Source organism: Bombina bombina, chromosome 1 (assembly GCF_027579735.1).
Source record: "Bombina bombina isolate aBomBom1 chromosome 1, aBomBom1.pri, whole genome shotgun sequence".
Classification (NCBI taxonomy): Eukaryota; Metazoa; Chordata; class Amphibia; order Anura; family Bombinatoridae; genus Bombina; species Bombina bombina.
Window position 1 is genome coordinate 250,706,258 of NC_069499.1, and position 27,202 is coordinate 250,733,459.

The window sequence follows — 27,202 nt, forward strand, 5'->3', positions numbered from 1 at the left end:
ATTTTAATTAATTTATTTAAAAAATGCATTTTAAATTAGTTAGTAAATACAGTAGAATTGTATAATCAGCAAATGCATAGTAAAAAATAATGTGCAAGCACTGAGTCTAAATTTCAAATGAGTAGCTGATTTTTTTCTGACAAATTTCAAAGTTTGTACCATTTTTCTTCCCTCTGCATCATGTGACAGCCATCAACCAATGAGAAAATGCATAGACGGCGTATGAAGTATGAACTGTGAATTCTTACACATGCTCAGTATGAGCTGGTGTTTCAGAAAGTGTGCAGATAAAAAGATTGTGCACGTTCGAATTGGCAAGTTGTTTTTTAAGAAATGCATGTTCTGTATGAATCATGAAAGTTTAAGATTGAGTTTTGACTGCCTTTACCATCCCCAATTCTAGGTTGTAGACTGAATATTTTGTGGTTGTTAAAAAATGTTACAAAAGGACATAACTGTCTATAACTTGCTGTTTAATTTAAAACTAATTATAATGCATCTTTCTATCTTTTTATCTCCCTCCATTACGATTGTGTTTCTGGTCAAGTAGTTTTTTTCCATCTTTGAAAAACAACAAAATAAGCCCCTTCATTTGAAGATGTTATTCGTTTATCTGGAAGTCAACAGGTTGCTGGATTGAACGGTGAATGTGCGGCCTTCAATGCAGAATACAGTGCACACTGTTTACAGTGCATCAAAGGAACCACTAGGTGGGGCTATATGATAATAAATTGCATAGAAATTTGTAAAATTGGGATGCATTCTGCAGAACGTTTGCTAAAGACGAGTAAACCTTCATAGCGACAATAAAGCAGCAGCTAGTATGTATGGTGCAGACTCACGTTCTGCTTGTTTACCCACTAAAGGTCTACAACAGAATTCAGCTCACAGGTAGAGCGGACACCATCCACTTTATTATTCATTTAATTGTCTTTTGCAGTGTATCATATACCATAGCACAGAATGATATCTTGGCACTTTATAAATTCAAGATAATAACAATTAAATCCAGCTGAATTAAAATAAAAAGAGAAAGCTTTCTATATTACAGGTATAAAGTAGCATTGCGGGGCGCATGAGCGGTCACACCCTTGACCTTACATTGACCACTACTAAAGTAAAAGTCTCCAACATAAAAGTCTCAAACTGCTGACTCACTGGTGTTTTATTACCCAGTGATGTATACATGGGAATTTTCCTAGAACTTCTGGGGAATGTTGAAGGGAATAGAATAGATAAATAAGTGACTTATTTGTGTGTGATGTTCCTGCCCACAAATTCATATTATATTATTTCTGGTCAGAAGTGATCACATAGTGTGGTATAATTACAGGTTGCTGGGAATCCTATGATTAAAAGGGACATTAAACACTTTAAGATATTAATATAAAATGATAAACCCTATATATAAAAGAATCTCTACATTCTACTTTCATTATTTATTTTGTCCCCTTTTTCTGTAATTCCATTCTGAAATTGTGAGCGTTTCAGTTCCTGTTAGAAATGGAAGTGCAGAACACTGTTATATTGCACACAGCCATTGGCTGCACACTCTAGTGACTTATTTATAACTGCCCCTAATTGGCCACAGCAGAGAAGGTAACCTAAGTTACAACATGGCCCCTCCCATTGTTTTACAGACATCAAAACTTTACACTTATTTTGTCAATATTTAAACTAATACAACTTTAAAAAATACATCTACATGTTATTCACAGACTAATTTTTTTCTTTGAATGAGTCATTCTATCTAGCATTTGTTTAGTGTTTCATGTCCCTTGTGTCCCCATTAAAGATGACTACAAGCTATGCACACGTCTAGTGCAGGATGTTATTAACGAGGCTAAAAGATGAATATCAAAACACTAGAAAACTGATCAAATCAATACCCATTCAATGTAGGGTCAGGGTTAATTGTTTTTCTGCGGAATATGCACATATCCTGTGAAGGTCCAGGCGCCGGTATTCAAACACCTCACACCTCCGAGAGTCAGTGGTGGCTTATATAACATAAAGAAGCAATACACACAAGCCACAGACAGCTCTCTGAGCAAGCAGTGGTGTTTAAATACTGGGGCACTGACCCTCACAGCATATGTGCATACGCTGCAGAAAAACAGAAATGACTTTTAGTAAACGCATTTTTGCTAATGAAAGTATATTGCAAAAATGCTTCTATTTCAAATTGAAATGCATTTATGCACCTTTAGTTTTTTGACCTTTCTATCCCTTTAATTGGGTTTTTTTTTTATGCAGCTTTGTGGTATAATTATAAATACTATATAGTAATTTCTTCCCAAAAATGTTAAGGTTTACTTTCTTCTGTGAGAAAATAATGTAATGAGTCTTGTTTTTACAGGCCGCCTTTAACATAATTGTCTGCACCATTTTGTGTACTGGTGTGTGCAAGTGTGTTAAAGTGTGCGCGAGAGGCACCAAGCTACTCCAACCCTAAAGTCCCTCAAATTAGGGAAAAAAGATATGTGAAAGAATGAAAAAAAGGAGAAGCGCTAATAAAAGCTAAAGGTGCTAAATTGAGAACAGATTAAAATAATTGCTATGCAAACGAATTGAGATAAAATAAGATAAATTTACTTGCTTTGCAAATATAATTAAAACAAACAATCATGGAAGTACATGTCCTGCAAAAAAATGAAAAAATGAAAAAACATAGAGAATTTAAGAATCGGACGTCTCCGATGTATAAAAAACACAGAATTAAAATAAATACTACTGTTGCCAATATAAACCTTGTCTCAGTATTATGTAGAGGAAGTCGGCATCAAAACTAAAGTCCTCAGATGATTTCAAAAGAGAACCGAAGCCGGGTAAATGCAAACCCGTTTTTACCTTTAGGTGTACCGTCCGTGTATTAAGAATCACCTCCGTGAGGCGTAAGCGTATCCCGTGACGTCACTGATCGGGAGGCGTCGTCTCTGTAGGGAAATCCTATTGGTCAGGATAACTTGACAGATGAACTATAGCGGCCGCTATATTGTAGATGGTCAACCCCGCTCTTAGTGCAGGATCGCACGCAGGGTCACAGTATATCCAGATTTCTTTTGTAGATCTTATAGACAATATATGAAGTGTAAGGCAGCTGTTACTTTCATCAACGCGTTTCTCCCTCTTACAGGGCTTTCTCAAGATGAATTAGCACCAGTTACAGCCTCCTTTTAAACAGTTCAGACTCATACCTATTGGTCAGAAAAATTCTTAATAAACACTGGCACATTCTACAAGCGGACCCCATTATAGGGAAGAATTTGACTGATAGACCAAGATTAGTTTTCAGAAAATCAAGAAATTTAAAACAAATACTAGTTCCTAGTACTTTTCAAGAGAATAAAATAAGTCTGAATACACAATTAGATATTGCAGGAAAGAAAGTGGCAGGTTTTTTCCCCTGCTATACGTGCAAGGCCTGCCAGCATAGCTGTAAGAAAAACTCTATAAAAATTCCACCTAAAGGTGATCTGTTTGAAATAAAAGAACTTAGCAGATGCACGACAAAAGGGGTCATTTATGTACTCCAATGTTCTTGCAATTTAATATATTTTGGAGAAACAAAAAGGATGCTAAAGGATAGGATCAGGGAGCACCTGTTATGTATAGAGAAAGAAAGGGAAGATACTAGACTCTACAAGCATTTCAAAGAAGTACACAAAGGGCAGACAAAGGATTTAACTTTCTGGGGAATACAGCATATTAAGTGCCACTGGAGAGGAGGCAATATAGATAAGCTACTATGTATAAAAGAAGCGGGATACATATATAAATATGACACTTTATATCCAGCTGGTTTGAACTCTGAACTCGACATCTCACCCTTTGTTTTAGATTAATTTTGGCTTAAGTACGACTTTGTACTATTCTATTTCTTATTTTTATTTATTTTCTATTTAATTTCCACCAAACTTTTGATTCTCACTATTTTAAAGTTAAATGTCTAAAATTAGTCACATGATAATTTGGATACCTCTGTATTATGGGGTATATATGTATACACCTTTATAAGTCACAAGACTTCTGTTACATTTTCATAACTTAATATTGTTCACTATCTATAAACTAGATTAGTTTATCTGTTTCATTGTAAGCACATATATAATTTTTCATATTGGCAGGAAAACTGCAGTTATATATTTTCTCTATATTGGTTCGCAGCATATATAAATATACTCTTTTTACTTTTTTTTATGCACATTAGTAAATAATTACTTCTAGTACCTTGTCACATTTTTGACCACTTTAGTGAGGATGTTTTGTCGCTCTCTTAAACCCTCCTTTCAGTAACAATAATACTGTTCTTGGAAAGCTTTTTTAAATTGGAGTTATACCTTTATTTTTATTTGATTGCAAATTGCCGCTAATATACAAATGCATGAAAATTTAAGCATTTCTAGATATATTCTCAAATCTAATTCTATAAAGTGTTTTGTCTCTTATTATATATATTTTTTTTCCCAAGTTGCCAGTACTGTTGCCAATAGATCAATTGTAATGAGCACACCTGTCAGATAAAGTAATCTCACCTGACCAATAGGTATGAGTCTGAACTGTTTAAAAGGAGGCTGTAACTGGAGCTAATTCATCTTGAGAAAGCCCTGTAAGAGGGAGAAACGCGTTGATGAAAGTTACAGCTGCCTTACACTTCATATATTGTCTATAAGGACTTTAATTCTTTATTGGAGTGAAAGATTTTTCAGCTACCCACGGAGAACACGAGGACTACATTGTGAAGGGCCATGTGCTTAAGTTAAAGCCGGTTTCAAGTCACACATCAAAGTCCGTTCACTATAAGATCTACAAAAGAAATCTGGATATACTGTGACCCTGCGTGCGATCCTGCACTAAGAGCGGGGTTCACCATCTACAATATAGCGGCCGCTATAGTTCATCTGTCAAGTTATCCTGACCAATAGGATTTCCCTACAGAGACGACGCCTCCCGATCAGTGACGTCACGGGATATGCATACGCCTCACGGAGGTGATTCTTAATACACGGACGGTACACCTAAAGGTAAAAACGGGTTTGCATTTACCAGGCTTCGGTTCTCTTTTGAAATCATCTGAGGACTTTAGTTTTGATGCCGACTTCCTCTACATAATACTGAGACAAGGTTTATATTGGCAACAGTAGTATTTATTTTAATTCTGTGTTTTTTATACATCAGAGACGTCCGATTCTTAAATTCTCTATGTTTTTTCATTTTTTCATTTTTTTGCAGGACATGTACTTCCATGATTGTTTGTTTTAATTATATTTGCAAAGCAAGTAAATTTATCTTATTTTATCTCAATTCGTTTGCATAGCAATTATTTTAATCTGTTCTCAATTTAGCACCTTTAGCTTTTATTAGCGCTGCTGGGAGATAGCTGCTGATTGGTGGCTGCACATATATGCATCTCGTCATTGTCTCAGCCATCGTGATCCGCTAGCCCCCAGTAGTGCATTGCTGCTCCTTCAACAAAATATACCAAGAGACTGAAGCAAATTTGGTGATAGAAGTAAATTGTATAGTTGTTTAAATGTGTATGTTCCATCTGAATCATGAGACATTTTGGGGTTCATGTCCATTTAATATAATTATGTCTTTTTTAGGCTTTCCTTGTCACCATGTATAGAAGTGATAATAAACATTGGGGTCCCTTCCAATCAGTTTGAATTCATACACCAGCTTTTTTAAGGGTCTCAATTGAATAACAAACCCTGATTGAATTCAAAAACATTATAACAACAAATTATAGCTGAGCATTTAATACAACTAAAATAAACATGTTTATCATAGGATTTTTCAATAGCCTCTCTACAAAATGTTCACACATTTTCAAAGAAGCAAGAAATTAGCAGCCAAAGAGAAACTAAAACACAACAGTTAATGAATTATATATGAATTATTGCTGCAGTTTTTTTTCTCTTAAAATTATTTAATTAGATTTAAATGATAGTAAAAGAATAAAATTAATCTTTATTTTTTACATCCCCTCAATTTTAGAATAGTGAATGGCGTTAGTGGGGCTTTGCCCCTCCCATTTATTACTGTAGCACCCCCAAACCTTGAATGTGCAAGGCGAGAGGTAAAGAAGGGAGTGGGGGGGGGGGGGTTATCAAAATAAAAGCAGGAAGAGGGAGTATGTGAGGTCCCCGACCAGGCACACATCCCTTTATATTTAGCTTTGTGCTTGACTTCTTCCACTCCAAGTTCAGCCTAACAAGGTGTTTTGAAATTATGTATTAAAGGGAAAAGCATACCTCCCAATACTCAGAACTTAATAACAGGACTGACACACCAGGGGTGTGAACTGTTAAGGTCTAGCGGTGGGTCTGGGTGGGAAAGTGAAGTCTAGATAGGGTTGGCATTTCTGGAAGAGGTCTGGGTGGCCTCTGGTTTTATAGGACATAAATAGAGGAAGGAAAGATTCCAGGACAGTAGGAAGCTCTGGGAAATGTAACTATCTGGCTTGTCTGCTTCTAGACTATACTCCAGATTCTGGATCCACAGGGTTTAGATAAATTCTACATGAAATTGTACACATTGCTAGACTCTATCCCCACCTTGAGCTGCATTAGATGCACATCCACATGCTTGTTCTGGGGGTCTTCCTGCACAGATTGTGTGAGCCCCCTCACTCTCTCCGATGTGCTACGGATCCAGGTATCTATCTCAGGGAGATGCAGGATGATCTTCCAGTCAGCTCCTGTGTGGAGTGGCGGAGGCCTCTCATATTGCCGGCTACAGTCTTGCCCCATAGTAGGCTCCACATCACTGAGAACGTGGGAGGCTGAAGATTCCATCATAATTGTGTCCTGGGACCTGGATGGGGTCAGTGTTAGACTCATAGTGAATAGGGGGTCATACCTGGAGAAAGCAAACACAGTAATTACTAAATTGTAAACTTTACTTAAAGGACCACTTGATACAGTACAACTGAATAATTGACAAATACACCATAAAAAGAAAATACAATAGCACTTACTTTGAATTTGAAATGAACAGTACTATATTTTCTAGCAAATTTCAAAGTGAATCCAATTTTCCATCCCCCTGTATCATGTGACAGTCATCAGCCAATCACAAAATGCATATACGTTTATACTGTGCATTTTTGTACATGTTTCGTAGGTGCTGTAACCTCTGAAAGTGTGCATATAAAAAGAATGTGCATGTTTTCATAATTTAAGTATATTGGAAAGTTTTTTTTTTAAAGGGACAGTTTACCTGCTGGCGTGTATTAAATAGTTTACAAATAGCTCATTTAACATTATATCTGCATCTGAGCTGATTTTCTCTGTGCTATCCCTACCTATACTGAAAGTTTATATACTTAAAGGGACATGATACCCAAATGTTGAAGCACTTGAAAGTGATGAGGTATAGCTGTAAAAAGCTGACTAGAAAATATCACCTGAGCATCTCTATGTTAAAAAAGAAAGCTATTTGCCTCATAATTTCCTCAGCAGCCACATCCCATTGTAAAGGAACTTTAAACAGCCAATCAGGATGCTATTCCCAGGACTTGCAATAGAGCATGCATCTGGCATGTGCAGGCACAGTCATGTTATTTCCCTGAAATCTTGCAATATTTCAGTGAAATCTCATGAGATTACAGTAAAGCAGTGCATGACCTCAGCACTGCTGATGCTGATTGGCTATTGTTATTGTTTTTTGTGTTGGGGGGTTCAATTTGCAGCTAGACAGTAGCTGAAGGAAATTGTTCACAGAGCATTTACTGTTGTACATAGATGTTAGACTGCGGTACATAGATGATCTTTTGATCCTATGGAAAGTTTGTAAACAGCTTTTTAGGGAATGGTTGAACATCTTAAACACAAATGATCTGAACTTGAAACTTACTTGCTCTATGAGCCTGGAACAGGTTGAGTTTTTGGACATTAAAATAATCAAAGACAGGACAGGGCACCTTAAGACAGAAAGCCATACCAAAAAAGCCATACCAGTTGGGGAATTACTATGACTTAAAAGGAACTGTTCTGATATACATACTTTCTATTCACAATCCAAAGAATTGAAGTTAAGACTCAAATCCAGGGGTTATACCTGCAAAGTCATTAAGAAAGCCTTTCATAGGGCTTTACACATGGACAGAGAAAATCTACTTATACCAAAAAGTAAAAGCACTGGCTTTGATAAGAAAAGGATTGATGGAATATATACCTAGCGCCTGTGTAATCCTATATGCTCCAGCTGTCTTGACCTCTAGCTGTCAATAAGGAACTCTAAGAATGTATGGATGTTGCCTGAGTCTTGAAAAAGGCCTGTGAGAGACCGAAACGCGTTGACCAAGCATCTGGTAAGCCTTATTTTTACATTTCTATCTACTTTGAGCATACTACACTATATTGATTATCTTTCACAGATAAATCCAGCTAGGAGCAGATCTTTCACAGATAAATCCAGCTAGGAGCAGAACATCCACTAAAATCTCTGGATTTCCACCTGTGGTCGCAGCACTAACCCTGCAGCACCCAGCTGCACTAATCTCGCAACACGCAACTGAACCTTGAGAATAATTTTTCATTCACTAACTTTCATCACTTAGACTTATATTGCACCTATGAATGTATTTATCCTAACCTCAACACATTTTTTCATCTTTTTTCATCAATGGCATCTTTTGGCAATTTCTGCTAAAACATTTTTCACATTTTTACATTTTTGTTTTTTTATCCTTTGTTGAAGGATTATCCTTTTTTTTCCTCTCTCTCTCTCTCACTATTTTGCACTATTTTTTGAGCTTTCGGTCACATCCCTTTTTTTCTCCTACACCATCACTAATGAGGGATCATCTATAACATAACTATATTGGATTCTACCTAAGTATACGCTTGGAAATTCTACATCATATTTTCACTGAACCTGGGATTACAAATTACACTCAATTGATAGGAACAATTTGTGACTTATCACTATACCACGGCCAAGACCCCGCTGGGCGCTTAGTGCCCCATTTGTGTACCAAGGTGGTGTAGTACTGCTTTAGTGGTACTTTCTTTAGTGGTTCTCCTAGCCCACTTCTAGTTCAGGCTACATCCATATAGGCTTTGATAAGAAAGTTAGATTTATCACCACTTGATGAAAGACACAAAGAGATTATAAGTATCTTGAATAAACATTGTGACTTTCTTAGTGTGGCGTCACTAGGGTTGGTGTCACCCCCCCCCCCCCAGTAATGGTTTTTTTTTTACTGCAATTTTTTACTGGATTTCATAGAAAAGGCAAACTTCTCCAATGGACAGAAAGCAGACACACACAAACACAAAAAACAGGCACACAGGCACACTCAGACACACATAAAAACACACTCAGATGCACACACAAACACTCAGAAACACACTTAGACACACACACACAAACACTTAGACACACACACAAACACTTAGACACACACACAAAAACACTCAGACACACACAAACACTTAGACACACATACAAAAACACTCAGACATACACACAAAACACTCAGACACACACACAAACACTCAGACACACACACTTACAAAATATGTAAACTGCACTGCATTAATTATAAAGCTCATGCCTAAAGCTGATCCCTATCAAATGAAAGATAAAGAGTGCACTCTAGTAATAAATCACTAAAGAAAAGGTTTAGACACGCAAACTTTGAAAATTCTGCTCTCTGACTCTGTACCAAGTCTGTCAATGCACAGCCCAGGCCGCGTGCCTACCGCATCTTATGGCCAATCACCTCTGCACTCTGCCCACCCCCAGACTCCTTCCCGCCCTCCCCTCCTACCTCTTCAGTGTGCACTTAGTGTACCGTAACCAAACCGGTCTGGTGGGCATCATACGTGGCTCCTTCACTTTAGAGACAGTGTCAGACAGTCAGGTGCCAGGCATCCCCCTTACGATTTTCCGGTTCCCGTTTAGAGAGAAAGCACAGCAGTGAGTGACTCCACTGCTCCACACGTCACTGAGCAGTGAGCACAGATAGGCAGACAGGTTTAGGCTAGCAACGCAACTTTGCAAGCCCCATGGCACGCCCTCAACATTCATAGTGAAATTGGGCAGGGGAGGAGCAAAGTACAAACAAGCAAAAGCAGCCAGGAAAACTATTTTAAAATAAAACATAACCTTTATATATATATATGGTTAAAAAATTATCAATGTGGACCATGCCACCAAATAAAAAAAGTTGAGTGATTAATGTTTAAAATAAAAAAAGATTAGAGCGCTGCTACCTCTCCCTAGAAGCAGGATAACCCTGTAAATATCGTTTTTCAGGTAGGTAAGTATGTAGTCTAGAGTACGCTGTCCATAAGTACGTTAAGGTATGAGGCTATATTATTAAATCAATATTAGAGCAATATTAGATGCAGGATACACAATCCCTAAGCAACAATAAGGTAAGTATCTATATTAAAATAGCCATTAGGGATAAGACCCCGAACTAAGTTATACAGAACCCACTAGAAACTACAAAGTGCCAATTAAGGCCAACACGTTAATCTAAATTTTAACACAAAGGAGAGGGGCAGTGCAAACGCCTGCCACGCATTTCGCATCTGCTTTGTCAAAGGCCTATATGTGGGTGTGCGTCGCATACCTGTTATGGATTGGTTAGCTTCTCCTTTATAAGGCTAGGTCCAACTGGTATCCTGTTCTCCTTTGACAAAGCTATGGCAAAATGCGCATCAGGCGACTTCTACCTGTTGTGAGCTGTTAAAAATTATGTGTGACATTTGTTCCACATATGCATTGTAGCTAGTTTTTTGTACTTAGCAGGGCGCTTCTTCTAAGTATTATAACTTATTATAGATTATATGGGACTATATCCCGACTTTAATATGGTACCTTCTATCGTTTTTATACATTATTTAGAGTGTCCTCATAATGTGTGAAAGTTGTTCCACATTGGTCTTTTACTAGCTACCAGAGTGCTATTAGGGGACGAATCTTCTGTTTTATATTCCTACAGTTATACTATATTTGGGACTGCGTCCCTGCCAGATCTGTTTTAGCAATTTGTTTATTATATAAAGGGTCACCCAATATTTTTTAGCACCACTTCTCTGATAACATTATAGTGACTGCTCATGCATTGCAGACTCACACAGGTCTGATCTGTGCCATTTTTAATACATTTTTGTGTGTTGTGCTTGGTGTGTACTTGTTTCCGTTATTTTCAGACTTTTTACCCTTTTGATCAAATAAAAGTTACATTTTAAGTCTCAGTTTTTTCCTATCCTTATATACATATTGTTCTAAAGTGAGTGTTTTGACTGCGGCTTTTCTTTCTTTCCCTTGTATAACATTTACAGTTGTGATCTGAATACATTTAAGGGTGAAATATCTTCCCGTTTGTTTACATAGAGATGTTCAGGTGATATTTTCTTGTCAGCTTCTTACAGTTATGCTGCATCATTTTCAAGTTCTTTAGCATATGGGTATGTCCCTTTAAATATAAGAAAGCTCAAACTGACTCAGAAACAACTTAGACATAACTCTATGGTAAATAAAATAAGAGAGGTCTTTCTATCTCACAACATACTAGACTCCTGGGACACTCTATATGGGAGAACGGTAGACTACACCTATTATTCGCATGCTCATAAAACATACTCAAAATTAGACTACATTTACGTGAGCCAGATCTGGCTTCCTGACTTATCATCCTCTACCATCCATGCATGCGCCTGGTCAGACCATTCCATAGTTCAAATCCACATTAAAGAAACATTCCAGATTAGCACAGCACGTTCCTGGAATTTTGACCCTTATGTTTTACAAAAACCAGGTATACATAACTCTATCTCACAAGCGATGTCAGAATACTGGACATTAAACACGGGTACCACCTCCAATCCGATTAACACCTGGGCAGCACACAAGCCTTTCATTAGAGGGTTACTCATAAAAGAAAAGGCGGCCTTCACCAAAGCTAATAGATCACAGATAGACTCTCTACAGGCTCAAATAGATTCGCTCACAAAACAACATCAACAGGGCCAGTCAGAAACGGTATTCCAAGACCTACAAGCAAAGAGAGTAGAATTATCAACCATTATGAATAGGGCATCTCTTAGGGCAGCTCACAGGTTGAAAGCAAACTATTTTCTCTACTCTAACAAGCCAGACAAGTATTTAGCGCATAAGCTCAGGGAACAGACAAAATCCTTTTCTATACCAATCCTACAAAAACAGGACGGAACATGTACTTCAAACCCACAAGAAATAGCTGATAGCTTTGCTCAATATTATGCCCAACTTTATGACGGGGGAAAAACGACGCAAAATGACAGGACGAGACAGACACTGCATAGATTTTTAGATAAGGCTAATCTAACACCAATTGATAAAACAGTTAGGGACGAACTGAATGTGGGGGTGTCGACCAGGGAGGTCCTTATAGCTATTAGGGAACTTAAAGCTGAAAAAGCATCGGGCACAGACGGGTTTCCAGGGGAATATTACCAACTTTTTAAATCCATCCTAACCCCACACGTTGTAACATTCTGCAATGACATTCTCCAAGGTAAGACAATCCCAACAGAAATTTTACAGGCTAAAATAGTGGTGATACCTAAGCCAGGAAGAAATCCAAAATTGTGCCAAAGTTATAGGCCCATATCCCTAATCAACCAAGATATAAAAATTTTTAGTAAAATTTTGGCAAATAGACTCAAAACACACCTGCCGACCTTGATCCACCCGGATCAGGTGGGGTTCATAGCGGGAAGAGAAGCCCCTGATAATATAAGACGTACAATCTCCCTGGTTGACTACCTCCACAAGACAAAAACGCCTTCTCTGGTCCTATCTTTGGACGCAGAGAAGGCGTTCGATAGAATAGACTGGGATTTTATGTTCGAGGTCTTAGACAAATTGGAATTTCGTGGCCCATTCGTTCAAGCTATCAAAAGCATCTATTCTAACCCCACTGCACACATTAGAGCGGCAGGCTACCAGTCTAAAAGGATTGATATACGTAATGGGACAAGGCAAGGTTGCCCCTTATCGCCGCTTTTATTTGCTCTATGCATAGAGCCTCTGGCAGCGGTGATTCGCTTAACCCCAGAAGTACACGGAGTTTTGTTAGGTACCGAAGAATTTAAAATTTCTTTATTTGCTGATGACATCCTTCTTACCCTGACCAGACCAATGGAATCCCTACCCCACTTATATCGTATTTTACAGGATTATGCTGACATTTCAGGATATAAGGTCAATCAGGAAAAATGCGAGGCGCTAGCTATCGCCCTCCCTGCCCATACCAAAAAGACCATTGAAGCTAATTTTTCGTTTGAATGGGCTAAAGGGGCAATCAAATACCTGGGGGTCAAATTGTCAGGTGATACCTCAGACCTCTATAAACTAAACTATGTTCCTCTGTACAAGATAATCAGAAAGGAGGTTAAAACCTGGAAAGCTGGGGTTTCTCTTGGTACGGCCGAATGTCGGCGGTCAAGATGAACGTTCTTCCCAGACTGCTATATTTTTTTAGGGCCTTACCGATTAGGATTCCACTCCTAGAATTAAATAAACTTCAATCAGATCTAATTAGATTTATAAGGGGAAACAAAAAGGCTAGAATACCCTCACAAGTATTAATGCAACATAAACAGCTGGGAGGAGTGGGGATACCAAATTTGCTCAATTATTATCAAGCAGCGAGACTAGCACAGACCACCTTAATGAGCAAAAAACAAAAAGAATTGATTTGGGTGAGGGTGGAGACTTTAATAGCAGGATATAAACACTCAGAAGATATCCTATGGGAACACCCGAAAAACATACCTAAGCTGACTGACGCCTCGAAAATAACAGGAGAGATGATGTCAATGTGGCACTCGATATCTGACAAATTAAAGCTCCTGCCATCCGACTCATTAATGAGACCATTAAGGACACTGATGGGCCCAGACTTTCAGAGACTAATTAGTAAATGGGCAAATAAGGGGCTCTATAGACTAGCAGATTTTCTCCATAAAGGGAAATTAGCCACTCACCAACAAATACAGGAAAAAATATTGCCAGATAAACTGCATTGGTTCCTATACCTACAGATCGCATCCACCATAAATGGGGTCCTACCCAAACTTTCCAGACAACACCTAACGTCACTAGAAAAACTGTGTAGCGCTGATTCGCGCCATAGAGGTTTAATCTCTACCCTATACATAACTCTACAGACAGCCAAACACACTGCTAAATCTCCCCTAATGATGAAGTGGGAAAGAGACATTAATATAACATATTCCAAGGAGGAATGGGAGGAAATCTTTAAGGGCTCAGGTAGGGGTATGATCAGTGCAGATCTGAAAGAAAATTGCATCAAGACTGTTTTTAGGTGGTACCTTACTCCAATGGTCACATCACACTATACTCAGGCTAGCAGCAGACACTGTTATAGAGGCTGCGAAGAGGCAGGAACATATATCCATATGTGGTGGGAATGCCCCCAGGTACGTCAATTATGGGTTAAACTATCTAAGTTGCTGAGTGAGGTGCTTTCAGAAAGTATCTCCCTAACCGCGACTCAAGCTTTATTAAATGAACATATAAAACCCTTCAACTCAGCCACGAACACATTCATACACATTCTATGCACAGCTACTAGGATATGTGTGGCGCGTTATTGGAAGGTAGGGGCACCCACATGGGGAGAGGTTATGGAGAAGATTAAGACAATATACAAACTATCTGAAACAGCCTCATTCATTCAAGCTAACCACGAACAATTCTTAAAGATCTGGAATTATTGGATTTTAAGCGGACACTAGCCTGACACAGAAAGGGAAGATAGCCACAGTACCAATTTAGAACCAAGGTAGCATATACACCGTAGAGGGGGTTGAGAAATGACAATTGACTGCAGACAACTATAAAGGTGCAGGAGAGGTGGGGCTCTCTCCCCGGATCGTCGACAGGTGAAATGATGAAACAGGCAAGTTGATGTTTGGAAACACATTGAGTGAGAGGGGGGGGGGGGATGTTTATGGTTCATTGTTGTTGTGGTTTATTGAAGGGGAGGATTGGGTAGAAAAGTTTTAAGAAAATATAGCAAAGCGCCATGGAGGGAAAGAGGATGCCACGGAAACTTTCATGTCCTCTAGTAACGATCTGCTGCATTCCCTAATCCATGGTGCTATTAATGAACGTATGAATAATCACACAGACTGTTAGAACTCACTGGTCTACATATCCAATCATCATCTACCCTATTAGCAGTCCTTGCTACCTCCAAACTCTGATTGTGGAAACTTAATAACTGTTATAGACTCTTAACTGATGGACACATAACAAAAAAGGAAAATAGAGATGATGATATTTGTATGACAAATGTATGATGTGTGACATACTCTGTATATGTTTTGTAATAAAAAATTATTTCAACTAAATATAAGAAAGCTGTGTAAACATAGCCAGCAGAAGAAATTACACTTCCAGTGGGAGGTAAGAGATATGCAAAAAAAATCTTAATTTTTAATTGTTCTTTTTAAGTATTGGGCTTTGGCATACAGACAGAGATAATATTAAGAAGCATTTATGTGTACAGAAAGTGATACAATAGGGAGATCTGATTTCCCTGCAAGCTCAACCCATTTTAATTTGTTGTAGTTTTTAAAGTAAAAAAAACATCACTTATTTTATATACAAAAATACACCCAAAGAAGCCAATTCTCATATATTTTATACTCTGCAGCTGGTAAAGTAATTGGAAACACATTATTGGAAAAACAATTTTATAGTACACTTTCCCTTTAAGCTTTTACTCATTGCTCTATTGATTGCATACAACTATGTGTTAAATCCCCTAAGTCAGCTTTGAAACTCTCCAGAGCTGAGCAGGTGCTGCTGAGCTAATGAGAAGTGGCACACATTTAGCTCTAGAGTGGAAATACATTGCTTGTCTGGTGCTGATTTTTAACTGCGATTTAACCTTATTGCAGGGGTGAGACACAGGGTACGAGAAATAGAGCAATAAGATTATTTTATATCCCTTTAATGTGCAGTATTATTATTATTATCATATTTATAAACATCTATGTCTTCTTATCAACTCAACATGAAACCCAAAACTTTTCTTTTCCGATTCAGAAATAGCAGTTTAAACAATTTAACAATTTACTTCTATTACCTAACTTGCTTCATTCTCTTGGTAATCTTTGTTGAAGGATCAGTAATGCAGCTGGGAGCTAGCTGAACACCAATGACAAGAAGCATATATGTGCAGCCACCAATCGGCAGCTTCTGTGGCTACTTAGGTATACTTTTTTTTTTAAAAAAATAATGTTTATTGAGGCAAAATGTCGCATTACAGCAAATGAAACAAGGGTAATCCAAACTTAACAATACATTCCAATTGCAAGTATGAAAGAGTTCTCCATTACTTATGTATACTTCTCAACAAAGGATACAAAAGGAACAAAATAAATTAGATAATAGAAGTAAATTGAAAAAGATGTTTAAAAAGGTATTCTCTGTCGGAATCATCAAAATTGTGTTTCATGTCCCTTAAGCATTTCTTGACTTCATGCTCAGTAGGCAATATTAACTGAAAATATAATTTCCAATACAATTTGTAAGCATTTGTAACATAATTACTTTGCAACATACTTTTAATATTTAGCTTTTTCTCTTTAATTTAAAATTGTGTGCGTGTGTGAGAGGGGGGGGGGGGTTACTATACAAGAAAGGCTGGGGAGCATCCTGCAGTCATGGCAGCTTTTTTTTATCATATATTATTTAAATCTGCGGTTACCACATTGGTATTCGCTACTGCTTGTTACTGGATTCTGAAAGCTGAGCAGAAACCATTATGAGCCAACCTAGGCATCTGCTTAAATAACAGACCTCACACAATTAGTGACTAGGGGCATATTCTGGCATAGGCCAACTCAGCCTGAAGCAAGGGCAGTGAGATTTTGGGGGACATCAGATTTTGAGGGGAAGGTATGAAAAAAAAAATTATATTTATTTGATATCAGTTAATTCTGGTTGTCTATGGAGTGCACGATCGCTCCATGTATCTCTGGCCTCCGACTCAGAGAAATATGAGGCAACGAGAAGCTTTGTTCAGAAGTTGCAGATTTCCCAGGTCCTAAGGCACCACAAGAAGCAATAGACTTTATACACAGAGGATAACAAAGAACATGGTAAAAAAGCAAAATCAGGGAACTAAAGGAGTTTCCAACATAATGGGACCTAAAACAAGTTGGGATAGAGAAAAATATAATAATATATACTTAATTACTTTACCTGCAAATTTATACTGCAGTCCCTCGCCATTAACCCTTTCTTTTACGTTTCTGTACTGTACAGCTCTAACTGTACACTGGATACTATCTCCACATTTGCTTTGGTATACAATACTTTAACACTCTTTATCTGCTGGAGCATGCCCAGAAGCAAATAAGCTGCTGTGAACTCAGTTGAAATACAATGCCTGTGTTTCTAATGCTAAACACTGATAAGGGGGGGGGGGGTGGATCAGACTTCTCCAGACAGCATGGCTATGTTACTAATTTTGCAAATTTTTTAACATTATTTTAAAACACTTGCCAGAAATTTTTAAACCATTTTTTTATGCAAACTATTTTAACTTAATTAGCCTTTTTAGGATATGCACAGATCTCAACATGTTTTATGGCACACCTAACCTTAAACACATGCAACAAACTACTTGTGTTTAGGGCTCTCATTCATATATGCTACATCTCATCAAAATGTCAGACGCTTCAATTCAAATACAATATAGATGGAATGAGTCTATGCAGTGTAAAGAGAATCAATACTACTACAGCATGTATAATAAACAAAAGAGTGATCCAGTCATCTAAAGAATAGAAAAGTTCTAAATAACTGGTGAGAGTATCAGGGGAATTCCAGAAAGCAAAGTGTAACACTGAGACATTTCAAGGTACTTAATAATCAAATGTACTTTGTTCTTTTGGTATCCTTTGTTAAAAAGCATCCCTTGATAGGCTCAGGAGGAACAAAGCAGTACTAGGAACTAGCTGGTGATTGGTGGTAGCACAGATATGCCTCATCATTGGCTCACCAGATGTGTTCAGCTAGGTCCCAAAAGTGCATTGCTGTGCTGAAGCTGACTATGTTTTTAACCCATTTGCAGAGGGTTCTCAGGAACACAGTCATGTAATTAAAGGAAATCACTGATAAACATAACTGTATAAATAATAGCACTGAGCTGTATCCATACTTTATGATGATCATCTGTAACACAGATCATTTTTATGCACTTTCATGTCCCTTTAAATGGTTTATTTTGCCTGCTTTTTTTGTTAAATCCTTTGTTTTGTGTACAAATTGTAATTGTCCTATATTCCCTAGAAAGAAAAGCGCATTCTGTAATCTAGCTACACTGTAGACACTGATTGCTCAAGCAAGAGACAAACACCTAATTGACCACGATTAAAGGAACATAAAACAAGTTGCAATAGAGACAAAATAATATAATATGTACTTTAATTACTTTGCCTGCAAATTTATACTGCAGTGCCTTGCCATTAACCCTTTTTTTAGTTTCTGAATACTAAAGCTCTAACTCCCCTACACATTTCCTTCTATGGCTGTATCTATATCTAATATTGTTTTGGTAGAATGCAAAAATGCATAGGGATTATCTGCTGGAGCATGCCTTGAAGCTGTGAACTCAGTTGAAATACAATGCCTGTGTCTAAGCACTGATAGGGGGGGGGGAGTTGGCTTCTCCAGGCAGCTTAGCTATGTAATTCATTTTGTTTATTTAAAAAAAAATTAACAATTTCTTTTATGCAAACTATTTTTAATTAATTAGCCCTTTTAGGATATGCATAGACCTCAACCTGTTTTATGTCCCTTTAAGGGACAGAATATAAACATAATCACTAGAGTTTTGGAATGTACCTTGTCCTTTTAAAGAAAGCATCTGGCAGAGGCCCAAAAACAACTCACTCAAGATCATGTTGCAATAAGAAGAAATGATTTAGCCTTGAGGGAACCCTGGAATACTGAGCAATGGAAAGGAGACTGGAAGAGACAAGAAGCAGTGTCATGTTTGATCAGATATGCATTTGGAGGCAGAATTGTACACACTGTTTAGAGCAGGGCCCTATAAACTGTCTTAGTGAGCACAAAAATGATAATGGTGGGGAGCTCATTTGATCATTTGATTCCTAAACCTACCTTTAGTTTATTTAAATAACCCTTCTCTCTCCTTTGCCTGTCTCCTTGCACTGGAACAAAGGAACATAAAATTCAGGACACTGGGGTGGTCCAGTAGAACTGCCATTAATGCCAGTTGAGGAATTTTAGCAGGGATGGGAGTATTGAATTTGGCACAAAGCAATCAGCACTCTTTCTTAAAGGGTCAGTTCACCCAAATTTTTTATCCCATTTAAATTGTTCCCAATGATCCATTTTACCTGCTGGAGTGTATTAAATTGTTTACAAGTAGCTCATTTACCCCTATTTTGGGCTTTGAAATAGCTGATTTAGTTTGTGGTTTCCCAACCTATACTGAAAGTTTTGATACTGGAGACTCAGCTATTGAATAGCCTAAGTAAACACAGCCAGCAGAAGAAATTACACTCAGAGTGGGTTGCAGGATAGTTAAGTAATAAATGATAATTTTCTATTGTTCTCTCTCTGTATTGAGCTTTAGTTTTCCAGACAAATATAAGATAAGCATGAAAAAGCAATTTCTCATACATTGTATACTCTGCAGCTGGTATAACAAGTCATTGAAAATACATTAATATAAAAACAAAATTGATGCTTACCTGATAAATGTATTTCTTTCCGGGCATAGAGAGTCCACGAAACATTCTAATTACTAGTGGGACATTCACACCTAGCCAGCAGGAGGCGGCAAAGAGCACCCCAGCAAAGCTGTTAAGTATCACTTCCCTTACCCATAACCCCCAGTCATTCGGCCGCAGGGAACGGAAAAATAAGTAACACAAGGATATAGAGGTGCCTGAGGTTTGTACAAAAAACTGTCATCTGAATTTAAACAAGGGTGGGTCGTGGACTCTCTATGCCCGGAAAGAAAGACATTTATCAGGTAAGCATAAATTTTGTTTTCTTTCCTATGGCATAGAGAGCCCACAAAACATTCTAATTACTAGTGGAAACCAATACCCAAGCTAGAGGACACAGAATGAATAGGGAGGGAAAACAAGACAGGCGGACCTAAACTGAAGGCGGCACCACCACTTGAAGAACCTTTCTCCCAAAAGAAGCCTCAGCTGATGCAAAAGTATCAAATTTGTAGAATTTGGAAAAAGTATGTAAAGAAGACCAAGTGGCTGCCTTACAGATTTGCTCCACAGAAGCTTTATTTTTGAAAGCCCATGAAGATGAAACAGCTCTAATGGAATGAGCCATAATTCTCTCAGGAGGCTGCTGTCCAGCTGTCTCATAAACTAACCGTATAACACTTCTCAACCAGAAAGAAAGAGAGGTAGAAGTGGCCTTCTGACCCCTATTCTTACCAGAGAAAACAACAAACAGAACAGAAGTCTGCAGAAAATCTTTAGTTGCTTGAAGGTAAAATTTAAGAGCACGCACAACATCCAAGTTATGCAAAAGACGTTCCTTCTGGGAAGAAGAAACAACAATTTCCTGATTAATATTGCGATCCGACACTACCTTCGGGAGAAACCTTAGCTTTGTACGAAGGGCCGCCTTATCAGCATGAAAAATAAGGTAAGGGTAATTACACTGCAGAGCCGAAAGATCAGAAACTCTGCAAGTAGAAGAAATAGCAAGAAGAAACAAAACCTTCCAAGATAGAAATTTAATACTAACAGAATTGCATCGGCTTAAACGGAGCCTGCTGCAAAACTCTAAGAACAAGGTTAAGACTCCAAGGAGGAGCAACAGGTTTAAACACAGGCTTGATTCTGACCAAGGCCTGAACAAAAGACTGAACATCTGGCAGAACTGCCAGACGTTTATACAGAAGAATAGACAGAGCAGAAATCTGACCCTTCAAAGTACAGACTGACAAACCCATCTCCAGGCCCTCCTGAAGAAAAGCCAAAATGCGAGAAACCCTTACTTTGTTCCAAGAAAAACCTTTTGAATCACACCAATGATGGTATTTAGACCATACCCTATAGTAAATTCGGCGAGTAACCAGTTTACGAGCCTGAAGCATAGTATCTATGACTTTCTCAGAGAAGCTACGTCTAGCCAAACTTAGACGTTTAATCTCCAAGCAGTCAGCTTCAGAGAAACCAGATGTGGATGAAGAAAGAGACCCTGAAGTAGAAGGTCCTTCCTGAAAGGTAACTTCCACGGCGGAAAAGATGACATCATCACCAGATCCTGCAAGGCCATGCAGGAGCTATTAGAATCACAGAAGCTCTATCCTGTTTGATGTGAGCAATTACTCGTGGAAGCAACACAAACAGAGGAAACAGGTATGCTAGGTTGAAGCTCCAAGGAATCGCTAGAGCAGGGGTATCAAACTCATTGCATCTGGAGGCCACTGGCCAAGTGTTCTTTACCCATGGGGGCCACTTGAACAGAGTGAGTGCTTGTGAACTGGATATACTAGAAACTTAAAGTGACATTTACCAAATTATTAGTGCATGGTAGGAGCTCTAGGCCACAATAGACATACACAGTGTATATTTATCTTGTGAGCGCCAAGTGAAGTGATCATTCTGGAACTGAATAAAAAGTGGCATTTATCCAAGCAGTGTATAATCGGAGTCTACGCTGGAAAATTCTTGTTTGTCTTTATATTTATCTTGTTAGTGCCTATATAGATCACATTTTACACCTCTTAGAACCCTAAAAAATGGGACGGGCCAAATTAATAATTTACCTAATAAACAAGGGAGGGCCAGATTAAACTATCTTGAGGGCCACATATGGCCCAGGGCCTGTACTTTGAGACCACTGCTCTAGAGCATCTACCAGAACGGCTTGAGGATCTTTTCACCTTGAACCATACTTTGGAAGCTTGGCATTTTGCCGAGAGGCCATCAGATCCAACTCCTCAACCCCCTGCCTGAGAGTTATCATTGTGAAAACCTCTGGGTGGAGAGCCTACTCTCTAGGATGAAAAGTCTGCCTACTTAGAAAATCCACCTCCCAATTGTCCACCCCTGGTAAGTGGATGGCAGAGAGATGGTAATCCTGAGACTCCGAGTTCCTCCCTGGTGATTGATGTAGCCCACAGAGATGGGTTTGATGTTGTCCGACTGAAATCTAATAAATCGGACCAAAGCTAGTTGAGGTCAAGCTATTAAAGCATACAAAATTGCTCTCAACTCCAAGATGTTTATTGGAAGAGACAACTCCTCTGGAGTCCACAGACCCTGTGTCTTTAAGAAATCCCAAACTGCTCCCCAGACTAACAGACTGGCGTCCGTGGTCACAATCACCCAGGAAGGCCTCAGGAAGCCTGTGAAACCCACCATGAGAGTGAGACTCTTGTTGGGGAATCCAAATTTATCTTCTGCAAGAGATCTGAGTGGTCCCTGTTCCATTGACTGAGCATGCGTAGCTGCAGAGGCCTCAGATGGCACCGAGCAAAAGGAATAATGCCCATGGAGGCAACCATCAGTCCATTCACCTCCATGCATTGAGCCACAGATGGACAAATAGCAGGCTGGAGAGACAGGCAAGAAACATGAAGCTTGGATTTTCTGACGTCCGTCAGAAAAATCTTCATGGACAGGGAATCTATGATTGTTCCCAAGAAACAAACCCTTGTATCTGGAACAAGGGAACTCTTTCCCAGATTCACTTTCCACCTGTGGGAACATAGAATAGACAACAACATCTCAGTATGAGCTCTTGCTAGATAAAAAGATGGCGCTTGAACTAGAATGTCATATAGATAAGGTGCCACAGCAATACCCTGGGACCTCACCACTGCCAGAAGAGCCCCCAGAACCTTTGTAAAAATTCTGGGAGCTGTAGCAAGGCCAAAAGGAAGGACAACAAACTGGAAATGTTTGTCCAGGAAGGCAAACCTTAGATACTGGTAATGATCCCTGTGAATAGGAAGATGAATATAAGCGTCCTTCAGATATATGGTCGTCATGAACTGACCCTTTTGGACCAAAGGAAGAATAGAACGGATGGTCTCCATCTTGAAGGACGGAACCCTGAGGAATTGATTGGGACACTTTAAGTCTAGAATGGGACGAAAAATGCTCTCCTTCTTGGGAACTACAAATAGATTTGAATAGAATCATACACCCTGTTCCTCTAGAGGAACTGGAACAATCACTCCCAGGGATGATAGATCCTTTACGCAGTTTAAGAAGGCCTCTCTCTTTATCTGATTCACAGATAACCTTGACAGGTGGAACTTGCCCCTGGGAGGACAAGATTTGAATCCTATTCCAAACCTGCTGAAAAAAAGAAAGCCTGTCCCCCACTTGATCCACTACAGGGTCAGGGGCGGCCCCTTCATGTTGATTTAGAATCAACAGAAAGCTTCTTAGCTTGCTTTCACCTATTCCAAGGCTGACGGACCTCCAAGAAGACTTGGATTGATCAGTTTTGAAAGAGGAAGAGGAAGACTTCTGTCCCTTAAAGTTACAAAAGGAACGAAAATTAGAATTCTGGCGACCCTTAGGTCTATTCTTTTTATCCTGAGGTAGGAAATAACCCTTTCCACCTGTAATGTCAGAAATAATTTCTGCCAGACCTGTTTTACCCTTATAAGGCAGAGATAAAAGCTTGGATTTGTATGTAACATCTGTAGACCAATATTAACCCCTGATAATAATAATAATAATAATTAACCAGAAAACTCTGCGAGCTAAAACAGTAAAACCAGAAATCTTAGCACCCAACCTAAGAACTTGCATGTTGGCATCACAAATAAAGATATTGGCTAGCTTGAGAGCCTTGATCCTGTCTTGGATCTCCTCTATAGTAGTCTCTTCTAGGATAAGACTAGATAAATCATTGCACCAATAAGATGCTGCCCCGCAACTGTAGCAATACTAGCAACAGGTTGCCACTGTAATCCCTGATGAATGTACATCTTCTTGAAAAAGCCTCAAGCTTCTTATCCATGGGATCCTTGAAAGAACAACTATCTTCAATAGGAATAGTAGTTCTCTTAGCCAGAGTAGAGATAGCTCCCTCTTCCTTGGGCACCGTGCACCACGAGTCACGGATAGAGTCAGCAACAGAAAACATATTTTTAAAAACAGAGGACAGGAAAAAAGGAATCCCTGGTTTATCCCATTCCTGAGTTATAATATGTGCCATATGGTCTGGAACTGGAAATACTTCCACAGATGTGGGTACATCATATACCCTATTAAGCTTACTAGACCTCTTTGGATTCTCCACAACAGATTCATATTCTTCCAAAGTAGCAAGAACCTCCTTCAAAAGAACTTGAAGGTGTTCTAAATTAAATCTGAAATTAATCTCCTCTGAATCTGAAGAATTTTTCACTACAGTATCAGAATCTGACAACTCCCCCTCAGAAGCCACTGGAGAATCATCCTCATCAGATAATTGAGACAAACTGACTAACGCAGCTTTAGCAGAGTCAGCCTTACTAACATCAATATGTTTAGATTTCCTCTTTTGTTTACCAGAAACCTTTGGAAAAGCTGATAAAGCTGCAGAAACAGCAGAAGTAATCTGTGCAGCAAAATCCCCAGGTAAAAAACACCCCCAGGAGGTTGAGAGAAACCGCAGGGCACTGCATGTGAAGCTTGGTAAGCTTGAGGGGAAAGCTGAGGCGTAGCTAGAATAACACTATCCTGAGAGACAGGAGGCTCAGGGAGAGACATCTTATCTTTAAACTTTTATTTAAACATGAAGAGCAAAACTGGAGGAATTATCTTAGCCTCCAAACACAATAAGCATTTTTCAAATGAATCAACTTCAGCATTAGTTTCAATAATTGGGTATCAGTTCACAATTAACAAAAAAAAAGCCAAATTAAATGTAATTATATGAAGCAATAAAACATAAATAAGCACTTAAAACCCTCAGCTCTGCTGAGGTCTTACCCCTCCAGAAGTTGCTATCCCACTAGCACAAAAACCAGAGACACCCGGTAACAAAAAACACCACCTTGTTACCAGAACAGCCCAAATCCACTTGCCACTGTAGAAAGAAGAAAATGAAGCCTCCACACTCGCCGCGGCAAACTCCGATCTGAACAGAGAAGCCGAAAACCGGAAGTGCCAATAATTTTTTTTTTACATTGCGCCAAACAAAAACAGCGCGAAAACCAACAACAGCACAGCAAAAGTGATTGGGCCAATAAGCTGAGCTGAAAAGTGATTGCAACAAGTAAGAAGTAAAACAAACACTGTCAAACACTTCATACACTCTCCCATCTCTGAGCCCCCAATAAAAAATTATGCCTCTTTTCACATAAAAGCATTGCCCCAAAACAGATTTAAATACTTTCCACAATGATTTAACCCTTACAGTGCTGGTACCTTCAAACCTAGAAGGGAAAGCACCTACCTGTGGATCCTGCTCTGTCAGGCAGGAGCTGTTTTCTGAGGTGTGGCAGCTTCACCATATATACCAGGGACCTATAGAAAACAAAGAACAGAGTAACCAACTCTGGCTTTCTATAATAGGGGTAGCAATAATGTTAGATGTTTAAGCAAAGACTACCTTGTTGTCTTCTAACTGCTAATATAGCCACCATTACTCTTACTAATGAGATTGACATGGACACAGCATAACCCCAATCCTTGCTTGCAGGGAAAAATACCCATTCAAAGGATTACTTCGCCATCCTCCCGTGATCAAGGCAAAGAGAATGACTGGGGGTTATGGGTAAGGGAAGTGATACTTAACAGCTTTGCTGGGGTGCTCTTTGCTGCCACCTGCTGGCCAGGAGTGAATATCCCACTAGTAATCAGAATGTTTCGTTGACTCTCTATGCCATAGGAAAGAAAACAATTGTACAGTGTACTGTCCCTTTAAAGTCTACTTTCCCATCATTCACCCTATTTTCCTCTCTTCTGGTAATCACAATTATAATGTTTTAGTACTAGGACAGAGTTTTCCATCTCTTATCTCTCACTCATTGGTATGCTATTGTTACCAATATTTATATCTGTTAAGGTACTATAACAAATTTAGCATGCGTCAGATTTGGGTGAGTGAAGACCTAGCGTAAAAAAAATGTTTACCAAACATATTGAAATAAAGTGTTACACTGAACTAAACACTATCTGAAAAATATGATGTATATAATTAATAAAAAAGAAAACAAACAGTTCCCCTGGTATAAAAGCCAGTGATCACATATATAACAAATATAGCACATAAGTCACAATATTATCTGAGCCGTTACAAAATCGCAACATGTAGAGCTGTATATATATAGCTCCTCCCTTCCCTCCACCTCCAGTCATTCGACCGAAGTTAGGAAGAGAAAGGAAAAGCCAAAGGTGCAGAGGTGACTGAAGTTTGTAAAAAATATAATATAAACTAAATCTGTCTTAAAAATGACAGGGTGGGCCGTAGACTTGTCATATCGTAGAAGAAATTAATTTATCAGTTAAGCATAAATTTACTTTTCTTCTACAAGATATGACGAGTCCACGGATTTCATCCTTACTTGTGGGATACAATACCAAAGCTACAGGACACGGATGAAAGGTAGGGAACAAGACAGGAACCTAAACAGAAGAGACGACCAAGTCGCAGCCTTGCAAATCTGTTCAACAGACACATCATTTTTAAATGCCCATGAGGAAGCCACAGCCCTAGTAGAATGAGCCATAATTCTTTCAGGAGGCTGCTGTCCAGCAGCCTCATATGCCAGGCGGATGATACTCTTCAGCCAAAAAGAAAGAGAGGTAGCCGTAGCTTTCTGACCCCTACGCTTTCCAGAAAAAACAATGAATAATGAAGATGATTGACGGAAATCCTTAGTCGCCTGCAAGTAAAACTTCAAGGCACGGACCACGTCCAAGTTATGCAACAGACGCTCCTACTTAGAAGAAGGATTAGGACATAAAGAAGGAACCCAGGTTTGGTACGTAAAACCACCTTATCAGAATGAAAGATAAGATAAGGCGAATCACAGTATAATGCTGAAAGCTCAGAAACTCTACGAGCAGAAGAAATAGCAACCAAAAACAAAACTTTCCAAGATAACAACTTAATATCTATGGAATGCATGGGTTCAAACGGAACCCCTTGAAGAACACTAAGAACTAAATTCAAACTCCAGGGTGGAGCAATT

General features: G+C 38.8%; 1 protein-coding gene across 1 annotated transcript in view; it reads right to left on the reverse strand.

Annotated features, from left to right (window-relative positions):
• The window catches only part of AKAP6 (A-kinase anchoring protein 6), a 418,445-nt gene that overhangs the window by 323,673 nt on the left and 67,570 nt on the right, over positions 1-27,202 (reverse strand). The window contains exon 2 of the mRNA XM_053711854.1: positions 6,561-6,864. Within this exon, the coding sequence (XP_053567829.1) occupies positions 6,561-6,845 (285 nt within the window). The 5' untranslated portion in view covers positions 6,846-6,864. The remainder of the gene's footprint in view (positions 1-6,560; positions 6,865-27,202) is intronic.